This window comes from Camelus dromedarius, chromosome 6 (assembly GCF_036321535.1).
Source record: "Camelus dromedarius isolate mCamDro1 chromosome 6, mCamDro1.pat, whole genome shotgun sequence".
Lineage (NCBI taxonomy): Eukaryota > Metazoa > Chordata > Mammalia > Artiodactyla > Camelidae > Camelus > Camelus dromedarius.
Window position 1 is genome coordinate 43,197,799 of NC_087441.1, and position 15,736 is coordinate 43,213,534.

Genomic DNA, 15,736 nt, shown 5'->3' on the forward strand with positions numbered 1-15,736 from the left:
TTATCAGCTCTCTACAAGACTATCATTTTCAGAGTTTGGGGCTTGTAAACTCAAAAGATCAACATTTGGTTTGTTTACAGATTATATCAGATGTTTCTACATGTATCCAGTTCTGGTATCTTGAATTACTAGCCTGAAAAAAATGCTAATAAAATACTTTATTTTCTTTGTGGATTTAAAGAGATGATATTAGTTTATCATGTATTACTAAACACAAAATATATTATCTAAGCAGAAATAAGTAATCAAAAGAAAGGAAGCGATTGCTCATTTATGTTTTTCTGGCTCTGTGTTTTTTTGTTTTTTTTTTAATAGAATCAATTTGCAGCAGTAAATACACCAAAGAAAGAAACTTCTGAGATTGATGGACCATCTTTAAGCAATACTTACGGTTTCAAAGTCAGCGTACAAAACTTACAGGAGGCAAAAGCTTTACATGAGGTAAAACTGCAACAGTAAAGACACATACACTTTAACATGTTTTAGTCTGTGGTGCAAGTATGGAAATTTTCTGCTGAGGGAGGAATACATTGAATTCTTTACCTGTGAATCTTCATTTTATTCTTGTTAGTCTTACTATTTCATATATTTACATAAAACAGAGAAACTTTTAAATTAGTCATCAGTTACTGAGACTGCTTTGTGGTTTCACAAATCTTATAACTGAAATTATATTTTAAATTTAAAATGTTTTAGCTTCTTTGCTAAAATTAGAAAAAAAATTTTTAACTATTAGAAAGTGTATATTATTTTGGGATTGTTATATTAGGATGTTATATCACATCCCAAATTAAAATCTACTTGTATTTTATATTTAGTTGGCTCAGTGGATTAGTGCTTACTACAATTCATTTGTTCACATAAGATTATATAACCTAGTTACCTTCACAGCGCAGACCATATGCAAAGACTAGGAAAGCTGTCTTGAGAAATGTGCATCAGTCACAGGATAGACTGGAGAATATGTGTGTGAATGGTTCACTGTACATTTATCTGTGTTAAAGAAAACACACTCAGAACACATAATCAGACTGACAGTCAGGTGGAAATTAGAATATTTTTCTATTGTTTATACCTGTGCTGTATGATATGGTAGCCACTAGAAACGTGGCTATTGAGAATTTAAAATTTGGCTTATACATCTGGGAATGGAATTTTTAATTTCATTTAATCTTAACTAATGAAGAGTTAAAAACTGATACTTGACTCATTTGTTAGAAAACTTCTAAGTATGCCTGGAACATCTCAGGTATATAAAACTACTTTTTCGACTGTAATTTTTAGAATACCTAAATACAGATCAGCTATTTCCATAAAAAAAATTGCATCCTCTTTGAGCTGTGCTATAAATGTAAAAACACATACTGACTTCAGAGACTTAATAGTAAAAAAAAATGTAAAATATCTCATTAGTAATTTTTTATATTGATTACATGTTGAAAGGGTAATGTTTCATTGGATTCAGTGAAAACATTTTTAAATTAATTTAACCTATTTTTACCTTTCTTTAATTTGACTATTAGGAAATTTAAAATTACATATGTGACTTTCATGACATTTCTTTTGACAAGCTGGTTTATACAGTTGTTTTATCTCTGCCCTTGTAGCTGAGAATTTGGTTTTTTTGTTGATTTTTTTGTGGTCTCAAATGAATTGTCTTAAAGTGTTTAAGGATTGGATGAGCATAGACTGAGAAAAATTTAAATATTGTCCTCATCTTTACCCTATATTTGAACTAATAATTACACTCTTGTAGGATTAGATTGGAACATTGTCTAACTTCCTAATTATTTATTTGTACATTTTTTTCATTCGACAGCATTCATTTAGTTCCTCCTTTATACCTATCCCCTGAAGCCCAGATAAATTAAGTAACAAACTCAGGAATATATATTTTATCGAGTGCATACCTGAAATTAGAAAATTAAAATACTTTGTTAAAAATATTTATTAAAGCAATTTTGATAGACCTTAGCAAAAAAGACTTGTTACTTTTGATTCTTCTGTTATTATTTGAAAAACATAATTTTTTTCTTAAACTGTTACTTTTTTCTCTGTAACCCTGTTTCAGAATCCTGGGCCTTGAAGTTAAAATCACTTTGGAGGTCTGGCAGGTTGCTGATAGCTTCCCCACACATGCTTTCTTTATCTCAGGGCACATGCCACATAGCCACCTGGTGGTCAAGCAGGGAATGAACCAAAAAAATAATCTCTTCCTTTTTCTGGGAAATTGTACCCATAACATTTCTTTCTTCTGTTTCCCATTACCTTGGGCTACTCTCTCTCTCTCTCTCTTCTGCATATAAATACTCAATGCAGAAGAGAAGGGTTACAATCCTTGTCCCCCTTTCTTACCCACTTCTTTGCCAGTCAGACTCAGTAAATCTCCCTCTCCATCTCCTCATTCCATATGTTTGATTAAAAAAAAAAAATGCCCCTGAGAACACTAATGCATTTTATTTTATATCAAGAAATAAAAAGGCAAAATTTGAGTGTAAAATTTGGCCTAGTATATAAATAAATCAACCTCCAGGACTCTTTTGACCTGAAATTGTCTTCAGTCTTCTCTATAGTCAGTCCACATGTTGATTCTTTTCAAATTAAATTTTTTTTTAATTTGTTTGTTTTAATTTGTTTGGATTTGGGGAGAGGTTTTCCATTTTAAGTTTTTGTACGTGCGTATTGTTTAAAAAAAAATCCTGGTGAGTATATATTTAAAAGTAAAAGTTCTTTCCCTTAGCTCCCCATTTTACTTGGTTTGATTTTTTAATTTTAGGTTTTTTTTAATTAATTAAAAATAATATCTTTTAATATTAGGTTTTTTTTTTAAACAGCAGCATATTTCTTAAGGGAAGTGGTGAATTTTTAGAAATATGTTTTATTCCATGTGCCTTATACATGCACAATTTAATAACAAATTTACTAATGAATGCATGCAGTATTACATGTACATGGTAAAAAAAAATTCAAATCAAGAGAAAAAGATTTACAATGAAAAGTAAGCTTCTCTCTCACCTCAGACTAAGCAGTCTCCTTCCCCAAAGGCAATGAACAGTTTTATGTCTCTTTTCAGACATTTTCTATGCTTGTGCTTATTAACATTTTTTACATACATGGAAGCATACTACACTCACTTGTTCTATTTATCAATGTATTGTTATTTTTCCATATTAGGACATTAAGGTCTGGCTCATTCTTTTGAAAATGTTAAGGGTTACAGAGTATTCCATTCTATGTAGCCTTTAAGGATGCCACATAATTTATGTAACCAGTCCCCAACTGATAGACATAGTAACAGGCTTTGGTTTGAATGTACATTTTCTTTCTCAAACAAGAATTGAGAAGACTGAGAGGCACTACATGTACTTTAAGACAAATAGTTTTAAGTATATATAGTCATTTAGAAATTACAGCACAAGCAGATTTTCTAAAAGAAAAATATGAATTGATTTAATCTACTCTTAAAAGTGAAAATCTAGTTTCAGTCTGTGGAGTATTAAATTGTGACCATGTCCCTTATAACCATTTTTTTCTTTAATTTTATACATGTATTTCCTTGGAGTCCTAGTGAAACATACTTCTTACAGTGTGTCTCAAAAAAATGTTTAAAAGCATAATTTGTATTTCCTCTTATAGATACAGAATCTTACCCTAATCAGTGTGGAATTGCATGCTCGAACTAGACGAGACTTAGAACCAGATCCTGAATTTGACCCAATCTGTGCTCTGTTCTACTGCATCTCATCTGACACTCCACTACCAGATACAGACAAAACAGAACTTACAGGTGTAATAGTGATTGATAAAGACAAGACAGTCTCCAGTCAAGGTATTGTTCATTTTTATTAATTTTGTATATATCCACCCTAGGATGAACTTTTTCATGGAGCAGTTCCTGTGTTGGAGATCTAAACCAAGCAAGCATAAGGAACTCCTTTCTAAAATGTTTGCTGAGGTGGGAGTAGGAAGTATTGTGTATAACTTTGTCCTAGATTCATTATTCTTCCTTGAATTATTGTTAGAAGTCAGAAGCAATACAGTAAATATGAAGAGCTTAATAAAATTTCCAGTAAGCATATCTAATTTGATCTCAATGTTATTTTATAAAATACTAATTGTTAATACTGAATTTAAATGATTATGTATCTCTAAGTTGGGTGGACAATCTTCCTTATATATGCATGCTGGTATTTTGCTGCTAATACAGTGTTTCTCTTTGCTTTAAGAAGTCAAGTTACTACTGTAAGTTAATGGTTTATAGGAAACTTAAGATACATTCTGATGATATCTATTCCTAAATATATACACCTTTGGTTCAGAGGTTCTTCATATAGGACATCACTTAAGGCACTTTATAAAATACTAGGTGTCCCTCTGCAGTTTTAAATGGTAATACGTGAATTCAGTCAACTGAAGAGGAAGTCTTAGCGCAGAACAAAAACTGTTTGGAATTTGCAGTTTAATCAGTGGTGTGCATGAGCTGGTGTACCAGCTCATGAGCCAATTGCTAAATTTTCATGAATTTTTTGATCTAGTGGATGTCAGATTCGTAGTTTGAAATTAGCCCTGGTGAGTTTTCACATCTTGGAGCTAAGCAAGCACTACAAATCAGAGGTTTTTTTCCCCTGGAGAGGTAGTTGTAAATATTCTCCAGCACACCACTAATTTAAACATTCTCTACTAAGCAAGGCTCTTCCTATAGGAAGAAACAAAGTAATAAAGTTTCTCTTGATGTGACATGTTATCTGGGGAATTTTGTGAATGTAGACTTTTCAGGAAAATAACTGAAAATATGAAATTTGAATTTTCAGTTGCATATTAAACTAGAAAACCTTTGAGACATTTTTCAAGAAACTGAGTTAATCATATATTTGCTTTGGGGAATGCTGTCTTAATTTAAAGTATTTTTGTAGCATAATTTCACTCAAAAGTAAAGGATAATAGTACTTACACAATTATATATAATAAACATTTTGTTTATTTCTTAGATGTCAGATCTCAGACCCCATTACTTATTAGGTCTGGAATTACAGGACTAGAAGTTACCTATGCTGCTGATGAAAAGGCACTTTTTCAAGAAGTTGCAGATATAATAAAGAGGTATTGTTTTGTGTTTTCTGATTTTTCAGTTTTTTTTTTTTTCATAGAGTCCTTTTGTACTATTGCCAATAAATATAGGTGTGCAGGTAAGAAAGAGGATGAGAGTCCCTTCCTGTGGCCCTTGAAAGAAGTTATCCCTGGAAAGATTTTGCCCTCACCTCCCACCACCATCACCATATCCATCAGATTAGGAATAAGAAAAAGAATATTCTATTCTCAGGATTGAGGGGCCAGTGAAAGAGAAACATTAGCTTAGCCTTTAGCTTTCCTAGCTGGACTTTAGCATTTTTCTGTGGTGGTGAAATAATGAGGAACTGTACTGAAGTTACATTGTATTATTCATTAAATAGGCTTATACCTTGGGAGCCAGCCACCATTTCAGTACATTTTTAAATTTTTCTTTCTTTCTTTTTTTTAAGGAAATTTTTTCTGAGTTCTAAAAAACTCAGTAATTCCAAAAAGCTTTGGAATGCAATCTGTTCATAAATTTAGGACTATCTGGTACATACTCTTTTGCGTACATAGTTCCTTAAACATCTCTTTTGGCCATTTGATAGTTGATAGTAGAATCTTGTCAAAATTTATGGCAAAGATTTTTCAACCAAAAGTATTTTAATTTAAAAATAAAACAATTAAGTGGATCTTTCACATTTTCTCAAGAGTATAACTGTTAGTAGCCATGTGCTTCACTTTTCTAGGAACTTAAAACTTTGCCCATTGCTAGGTTTAGGTTTTTAAATGCCTAAAGCAGGCTGGAAAGTACTCTTTGGATCCTGATGTATGGATTAAAAACTGTCCTTGAGTGTGTTGTTACACTCAACCCTTTCTGTTCTGCTTTTGTAGTTGAACTTTTTCATGTAAAACTGAGATGATATACTGCATTAAAGACCAAGATGATACTCTGCTGACTCAACATCTGATTGAATCCCAGATGGTTTAACATAAACCATTTTGAAAATTAGAAAACCAGAAAATATTCCAACAAAACAAAATTAAAAATATAAAAGCATCAAAAGTGATATGCTGCTACCCACCACACTAGGGAAGAAAAAAGAGGAATTTATTTTTACTATTTATAGCACTGATGACTCGTTGGATTCCCATCCGTCTGAGACTTGCCATTGTCAGTCCTATCTTTTATCTTCTCACAGAGACTGTCAACATATCAGGTACTTTCAGTGCCCACACTTTTACTTCTATAAGCAGCTTAGCTAAAGGAACACATAAAGAGTTTTAGTCAAATACCATTTTATGGGCCAGCATATAACCAATAATGTCCCTAGGCTTTGTATGCTTGTCTTCTCCTTGTTAGGTATATTGCCAACAATAGAATTACCTGCCAGTATTGAGAATCTTGTTAATCATTTGCAAGTGTAGCTTTCTTACATGTCTGTAACATGAATTGTGCTAATTGTTAAGAAAAATGTAGTAAACAAAATAAAACTAACTTCTAGTTCTTCTCTAAAAGATCATATGGTTATTAGAGAACAAAGATGCTTAAATATCAACATTTCAATTCTGTAGTGTCCTTTATATATTAGTCCAGACCACTCCCTAAAAGATTATTTGTTTCTTATACCTTCTTACACCCCACAAAACAGGCTTTGCTAACAGTGTAGGCTTGGGAGTCAGCCAGCTCTGTCTTTTTTGTCCTGAACAAGTTTTATTTCTCTCTCTGAACTTTAGTTTCCACATCTATAAAATGGGTAGATACAAGAATTAAGTGAGATAAAGCATGTAAAACTCTTAGCCTGGTCAGTACTTAAATGTTAACTCTACGTGTATGGTACACTGCTAGGTGCTAAATATTAAACTGAATAAAATATAGACGAATATTCTCAAAGAGTTTGTATTTATTTTTCCATTCTTAATATTTACCTCATGAAGTTGCAAACACATAAAGTAGTATAAAGTGAAATTAAACAAGTAAAACCATTATTTTCTTGTAACAATCATTTTTCACTTTCTGTTCCCTGAACTATTAATTTTACATTTCCCCAGCCTTCCTAACTTAAATAATTTTTGATTCTTCCCTTTTTCTCTTCCCTACATCCATACATTACATCCTATCCATTTAACCTCAGTTATTTTTCAAGATCATTCCTTTCCCCTTCCCCCTGCCCATTGCCACTCCCCTAGAAGGCCCCTTACCTCTCACCTGTACAGATGTTAGTGGGTTATCTAAAATATTAGTTGTGAAGCAGCTTTTTTCTGCCTAAGCAAATAAAATCATTTTCATATTTCTGCTGTTTCCATTTTCTCCACAGTTTCATTCTTCACCACTAAACCTGTCTACCCAACTTTTTTCTTTCTATAACTTTTAGAAACCTGGTAGAGTGAATAAAATTTACAAAAATTGAAGAATAAGTCACCACGATTTTGTTATTGTCACCAAATGTTTTCACAGAACAAATATGGGATTCTTGGGACTTTGAACTTGAAATACGTTTTATCAGCCTTGAGAGTCTTATAAGACTGAACAGCCTCTAGGACAAAAAATAAATATACATAATAGATCTGAAAATACTGAAACAGCCACATAGTTCTCCTAAAAGAATAAAATCTATTTAACAAATCCATTAAGAGAAGCATTAAGGATAACTTTGTTTTTTCAGTGGTTTTCTGTGAGCAGTTGTAGTTTACAAAATAGACACTTTTTGAGAAAAAAATATTTTTGAAACATTATCAAAAAAATAAGTGTACTTAACCACTCTGTTAGTTGCCACAACAGAGCAAGTAACTGATTGGAATAGTAATTCTGATAATAGATGATAATAATTAGAGATTTGGGTGAAGAAGTTGGAAGAAGTGTGTAAGTTATAACAGAAGGGCTCTGTAAGCATCTGGCATCCTCTTCATGTTGTACCCATGCTTGGAAATGTATGTGATGGGTACTCCAGCAATCTTCCAAATTCTCTTAACATCAAGGTCAGCTGCAATCAGACTGTAATGCCTGTTCTGAGTTACTCTTGGCATAAAGTAGTCAGCTACATGGGTTCTTTTGCGTGTGTATGGGAATCCTATCCAAATCTCCTATCCCTGACCATCCTTAGAGCCTTGACACTTCTGCCCCAGTTTCTCAAATTTAAACATTTACATACTTAGTTTTACAGGGAGACGCACTCGTCATACAGATAGTTCATCTCTGACAGCTCTGAAAAGAGTTTAACTTTAATGGAACAGTTGATGAAGTTGCTACTAACAAAGATGTGTTAAGATATTGGATGTTATGTTAGATGACTACTGAGCAGTAAGGGTATTGGGAGATTTCTCTTTTCTTGAGGCCCTAAGACATTTCTGGACTTTCTTTTTAAGGATTAATCTACCTTTTTGACCTCTGATCTCTGAAATTAGGCCTCACTGTTGTATATTGCCTTGCTTTTTTTTTTCTTTTTTTGCCTCTCTGTGCTCGTATTATAATCCTGCTCTTTTTTCCAGAACTACACATTCCACATAGCACTTTCTACCAAGAAAACACTTATATGTTGGTGAAAAGATCCGTTTGGCTGTCTATTAAATTAATCAGTAAAATGTTTATTAAATTTAGTGGTTTTCGCAGAAATTTCAGTCCTTTATATAGAGATAAAAACACATGAGTGATATATATGTTATCTTTTTCTCCTGACAAATTTGAAGACTACTCTGTAAGTCTGTAGTATAACAGTGGATCACAAGCAGATCACGGGATACTGAAGTTTACATTAGGGAATGTATCTTATAAGGCCTTTAAGGAATGGGAAAAATAAAAAGAATGTTATTGCAGAAGTTTGAACCTAGTTCTTTACACATCAGCCCCTTAAATTCTCCAGGTTAAAAATAAGGAGACATTTTTGTGGCATTCTTATTTTTGTTGTCTAAGTAAGAACTGAAGCCATTTAGTACCCATTTAAAGAAAGTAGCTATGGAAATATGGTAAAATATTAGCAATCCAGTTCTAAAAATAGATCTCTTCTGCCTATAATCCATTGTTATACCATATACTTGCAGAGTACCATATAAAGCTTACCTCAGTAAACTGGTGCAATCCTATACTGCAGTCGTTGGATGATACTTCAAGTGGCAGTGATATGATCTGGACAGACTGCATATCCCACAGTTCAGCGTAACTTTATAAGCAGTTGTGCAAAACCCAACTTTATGAATGTTTGTGATCTTTCACTCTGCTTCTTGGCTTTTATAAACAATAGTACAATAATCAGAGTAATATGGAGCTTCTAATTTGATAGCTTTATAAAGTTTTTACTCTGCACTTAAGACTAATCAGTTTTGTCTTGCTCACACAATTTTCCCATTAAAGTACATCTTCATGTTAATTTTCCTTTGTACTATAACCATTTTTCCATGGTGGTCACCATGGAAGTCCTAAGAGGAGCCACAAACAGGCTTCTTCTGGGTTGGATGCAGATTGTTGATTCAGTTCTACCAGTGCAACTCTGACCTCAGTGAGCACATTTTTCTCCTAGTTTCTGATGCTTAAATTCCCCACATTAATCTTACCCCTTTTTATATTTCATTCTCTCATTAAACTGAGTCACCTTCCTCTTAAGTTTAGAGGACAAACTTGCCATTACTGAGGCCTTACTTTATGTGAGGACAAAGTCATTACTAAAATTAAGTAAGAGAAGGAAAACATTTTCATTTTCTTTCTCAGCATTAAAACTGTTTAAGGACAGTAGAGGGTAGAAAGGTAGAGAAGTGGCAACGGAATGACCTGGGGGATCATTTTCAAAATACAGTATCCGCACATGCCCTCATACTTCACCCCACCCCTCCCTGCATTATATCTCCATCATACCCTCCTGCATATACCTCACTGGTAATGCCTGCCTCCCACCCCAATTTCTAGCAGCCCCTTTTCCAAGTCATGTCAATTAAATACACAATCTAAGTAAAAACTATGCTTGCTTTACAAAAGTAGCTTCAAACTGAGAATTCTAATCATCCCATCCCTTCCTGTACAGAAATTCTATAGGTACCACTATATCATCTCCACCTGAGAAGCTTTTATAGAGTGTTTGATACTTTATATCATGAAGAAACAGTTCTTCTAGTTAAAGGTTCAAATGTGTGGTCCTTGTTTAATTTTTTTATTCCTTCTTCAGGTATGACCCTGATATTCTGCTAGGATATGAGATTCAGATGCATTCCTGGGGTTACCTCTTACAAAGGGCTGCTGCCCTAAGTGTTGACTTATGCCAGATGATTTCTCGGGTACCAGGTATGAAGCACTGTGAATGTTTTATTGTTCAACTGCAGAGCAAGTTACAAGATAAATAAAGACAAGATGTTTAAAAGTATGATTGCTTTAGCCTAGTTTTTAATACTAAATTGTATAAGTTCTAGATATAATGTCATTATATAAAAATTTAAAAATCAAGAAAAGTAAAAGAAAAAATACCATAATCTCACTGCTATATATAATGTTAGTACATTTGTTGTTCATTATCCCTTCAGTCATTTTTCATATACATATATAGCTCTTTATTTTTATATAACTTTAATCATACATATATCCCATTTTTATTATGCTTTCTTCATCTAGCATTTTATCATAAGTATTTTTCTATATTATGAAATAGTCTTCATAATCATTTCGAAGCACTTAACACTTCTTTGACTTGATACACCATAACTTTATTTTATTTTATTTGTCTGGCTTTATGTTTTATCTATTTGGTGAGAAAGGAGAAGATAGTAAAGGAATACTAAAAAACTGTGAATTTTGAAGGCTGTTCCCAAAAGTGTGATTGTAATTGAAGAGGGGTCAATAATAATATTTATATCAAAACTATAGTTTTTAAAGCAATTTTTTAAATTATGTTTTCTTTATAGTTACAGAATTTTTAATAACTTTGTTTTAAATGCCCCCCACAAGTCTGACCAGGACAAAGTAGCATATACTTTGGGAGGCTAAAAGACCAAATACAAAATTAGTAAAACTAATCAAGAGACCTCCTGAGAAGGGTTATTAAGTCAATAAGATGTAAATTGTTGGTAAATTTAAAGGGAAAGGTTGAAGCTAGAAAATTTGAAGACAATAAATATTTTGAGCTCTGCAAAAATTGGAATAAAAAGGCATAGTTGCTTTTAGTCATTCCCTGCATGAATTTTGTTTTGTTTTTTTTTTGTAGATTCTGTGTCCCTTGAGTGATAGGAATAATGGTATATCTCAATTTTTTCAAGATTCCACTTAGGATAGGTTTCTGAATATTCAGGAAGGGCAGCATGAGTATTCAGTGCACTTACTAATTAATTAATTGTAATGGGTAAGGTATATGACTTCAGATCAGAAGAATGAATGAAAGCTCCTGCCCTTTTAGAACACTGCTGAAAGCATTTTCATGAGGCAGCTGGTGCAATAGAGAGGGCGTGATAAGAAAGGCATGGTAAAGAGAGCACATTCTGGAAAGGTTCAAATCCTGGCTATTCTGCTAACTAGCCTTGTGATGATGTCAAGCAAGTTACTTAACCTATCCATACCTTAATTTGTCGTCTGTAACATGGTAATAGAATTTATAGGGAAATTGTGAAATACTTAGAACAGTGCCTGAGAACATAGTGAACGTTATATGTTTGCTAAATAAATTCTTAAAACTTTTTTAAACTATTTTTTACTGAAGTATAGTTGTTTTCAGCTGATTTTCAATATTGTGTTAGTTTCATACTGCATAGCACATAGAATTATACCCATTATCTTGTAATAATGTACAATGGAATATAATATGCAAAAATACTGAATCACTATGCTGTACACCTGAAAAAAAACTTTTTGAAGAGCAGTGGGTGCGGGTGTGCATACATGGTCATTAGAATCAGGTAACCCTGGTGTAGAATACTAGTTCTGTTATGGTATGGCCTAGGGCATAATGTAACATTTCTGAATGTACTACAGTGCAAAATAAACACTATAGTAACAAAATATTAAAAGAAATAATGTTTGCAAAGTTCTTAGAACATAACAGACATTCAGATACGGTAAATATACTTATTATTCCAGAGCCTCTAATCAACAACATTCATATATACCCAGTGTTATGCAGGAGAAACAAATTTTAATTTCTATTCTAAGAAACTAGACTCAGAACTCTGTTTGCTATAAGAGGAGCTCTTCGTCTAGTTCTCCATACACAGTTAAGAGAGTTTCATCCTGAATATTAACATTATTAATTAATGTCAACAAATTTTCAGAGAATTGTTTAGGTTCAAAATTCTACCATTTTTTTTTCCCGAGAAATGACCAGTATAACAATAAATATTTTTCATCCAAACACCAAAGAAATGCTGAGGCATTAGGTGTTTGTAAAAATAGCACTGGAAATTACCGTATTTAAAGAGAAAAGGATTTTTTAAAAATATGTATGTGTATATATACACATTTATTATTAATTATATACAGTTCTCAAATATATTTCACAAAATTCTTTCATAACTTAAAGAGGAAAGAAAAACTTTTATTAGTCAAAATGATTATTCTCATCTAGTACAAAACAGACTGAATTAATTTCACCTGTAGTCTTCATCTTTCATTTTTATTATTCTCATTTTCTTTGGCATAGTTTGCTTGGAAATTTGGTTTTCGTGAGTTCTGAAGCAATCTGTATTCATTTCTATAGATGACAAAACTGAGAACAGATTTACAGCAGAAAGGGATGACTATGGATCAGATACAATGAGTGAGATAAATATCGTTGGCCGAATTACACTAAATCTTTGGAGAATCATGAGGAATGAGGTAAGGTATTTTATCTGAAATTTGGTTTGGGAATAAGAGATTAGGTCAATATAATGATTTTAACCATTACAGAATATCCATATAGCTTCCTAGGTAACTATGCTTCTTTGTGAATTATTTTTCTTATACTTAAGTAGAGTTAACAAAAATAAATACTACTTTCTAAAATGCAAAGCTACAGAAGTATTTAACTTTAACGTAATTGATGATATTTTTTTTTCCTATTTGTGTCTAAGCACAAATAGCAGGGGCTGTAAAAGTCTATAGCTATCATAAAATGTTATGTTGTATGTATGGGATGTATCATTTCACCAATTTTTGCTCTTAAATCATTTTTATGCTCAAGGCCAGAGGAAGTCAGGTTGACCTTTTTGATTTATTACAGTAAGAAAAATTTAGTCTAGACATAGGAAGGAACTTTTTGAACTAAGGATATTTAAAAACTGGGTGAATTAGAAAGACAGTGCTTGGAAATAGTTAATGGCAACATCCAGTTGAGACTTTGGAGGCCCAGATAAGGATTTTTGGTAGTACAGATTTCAACAAGCTATCATATTAATTTGCAATCACTCAGAGAAATAATTCTTTCACCAAAAATGTAAGAAAAAAAGATACCTACAGTAAATTGATCTATTCTCAGATTTTGGACTTCGGGTAATATCAGATAAAATCTTTATATTTAAAAGAGAACTATATTCTTCAGCTACATCTCTTTGAAACTTTCTCATTATACATCTTCTATTATATACTCATTATTAACTGTGATCTTTTCTGACTCGTCTATATTTATATAAAGATTTGAGTTTTTAAGCATGCCCTCTGCAATTCTTTTGGACACTATCATACAGTAATTCTTCCAGATAAGGAAATATGCTCTTTATATAAAATTTAGGTATTCCCATTTTTCTTTTTATTTTCTCTCTGCACCATGAACCTAAAGTTATGCAAGTTAAGCTCACATTTCATGTAATTTGAAAATGTACTATGTATGTAGCTGCTTGAGGATAATTTTATCCTGTTGTTTCACCTTAAAATAGTAATCAAAATACAGTTGGGCTTCAGACAACATGGGTTTGGACTGTACAGATCAACTTATACACCAATTTTTTTCCCAGCAGATACATACTACAACACTGCACAGTCCACAGGTTGGTTGAATCCACAGTTGGTTGAATCTACGGATTAAGATTCACAGATAAGAAAAGCTGACTGTAACGTTTCTATACAGATTTTCGGCTGCATGGGGGTTGGTGCCCCTAAGCCCTGTGTTGTTCAAGGGTTAACTGTACTTCCTAGTGATATGGCATAGGATATGGAAGGTACAGAGATTGTAAAGTATTTGGTCTGTATATTCTATTATATATATTTCAAACTGCAGTCTCTGATGTTGCCTGAAATGAACACATAAATTAAGTATATAAATACAAAATTAAATTATTGAATCCTAATTTCAGGGGTCTTTTCATTCCTGAAGATCCAAAAGGCAGTTATAGCAATTATCAACTATTAGCTTAAAACCACAAAATAGAAAGTAAATATTTCAACATAGTTTAGGGCTTTCTTTAGTCTTTACTGAAAATTCAGGGTCAAAGGCTTTCTCTAATTCTGGGCTGAATATATAAAATCTCTGCTCTTTATTTGTATCTGAGAGGAACAACTGTGAGAAAAGTTATGAGTTGGGTAACTCACCCTCACTTCCTAGATGGGCCAAATCAGACTGTCACTTTTTTCCCAACCCAAAGTACTCCTGGCAATTTGGAAATTTCCATGAAACCCTGAATGAACGTGTGGGAAGTACTGTCTTAACATGTCAAGTTGTTCTAGAACTTTAAGGGTGATGACCTTGGACAGAAGCTGGCCCTGAGATTATTTTTCATATTAAAGGCCCTCAAACTATTTTTCCTGGATTTAAATAGTTCCAGAGGCTCTTTTTAATCTTTATCTCTTTTATCTGTATCTCCCTCATGACATTTAGCTGTTTCTAACTCTATTATTATTTTCTTAAATCTTTATAGTTTGTTTTTAATATGCTCTTTATTAAAATTAATTTATATTCACTATTTAAAAAAATAGATGTAGAAGCATATATAAAATGAAAGTAAAATCTCCTTGTTCTCTCTAGGACATCTCCACAACAGTTGCACTCCCCTCCCCCCAGATGCAGTTTACAGTTGAATGGATATCTTTTTTTTTTTAATGCTTACTTTGGCTTTTTAAAGATGTGTTTACTTGTGTTTTAATATACTAGTTTTCACTCTCCTGCTTAACTTTAACTTAGAATTAACTGCTGTTCCCTCTGGACTTTGAATCCTCAGTAACAAATGAAGTACTTCTTAAATAGTACTCATGATGCATTTGTTGACTGCTTAAATGAAATAATAATTGACTCTTCCCCAGAGGATTTTATTTAGAGGCCTAGTGGATATCAGCTTAATCCAGGCCTTTCAGGAAGGTGCAAAGTAGGTGGGAAATACATCTGATTAAACTCAACAAATACTTATGGAGTGCCATCTCTAGTGCACAGATTTGGTCCTGGGTTTAGTTAAGGGCATAGCTGATTCCTCTATTTTAGCAGGCAGAGAGGCAGGTTATCTGGGTGCAGATGTCAGTAGATGGGTACACGTGACTGTGAGAATCTGTGGAAGTTCTGGTGGCTTCCATTTTCTCAGTGAACTAGGAATCACTCTTCTCAGCTGAGTGTGAGCAGAGTAGAGGGGCTCTTTGGTTTTGAGGAGAGAAAAAGAATTATCTAGGAGAATTTGAGAGTGGTTAATTAAGAAAATAAGAACCCAGATTTTGACAGCCTATTTGAAATTTGCATTAAGAAATTAAAGTGATACCTGCCAGGTATGTTCAGATTTATAGATGTAAGCACAAGGAAACAGGGTTAGATTTGAACATAAC

General features: G+C 32.8%; 1 protein-coding gene across 7 annotated transcripts in view; it reads left to right on the forward strand.

Annotated features, from left to right (window-relative positions):
• Positions 1–15,736, forward strand: part of REV3L (REV3 like, DNA directed polymerase zeta catalytic subunit) — a 143,589-nt gene that overhangs the window by 87,790 nt on the left and 40,063 nt on the right. For 4 of the 7 annotated variants that reach the window (XM_064486767.1, XM_064486768.1, XM_064486771.1 and 1 more), the window contains exons 16-21: positions 316–441; positions 3,637–3,829; positions 4,989–5,100; positions 10,203–10,318; positions 12,714–12,832; positions 13,948–13,980. In XM_064486767.1, coding sequence (XP_064342837.1) covers positions 316–441; positions 3,637–3,829; positions 4,989–5,100; positions 10,203–10,318; positions 12,714–12,832; positions 13,948–13,980 — 699 coding nt within the window. The remainder of the gene's footprint in view (positions 1–315; positions 442–3,636; positions 3,830–4,988; positions 5,101–10,202; positions 10,319–12,713; positions 12,833–13,947; positions 13,981–15,736) is intronic. The other 3 variants (XM_031456165.2, XM_031456166.2, XM_064486769.1) reach the window with 2 other exon arrangements.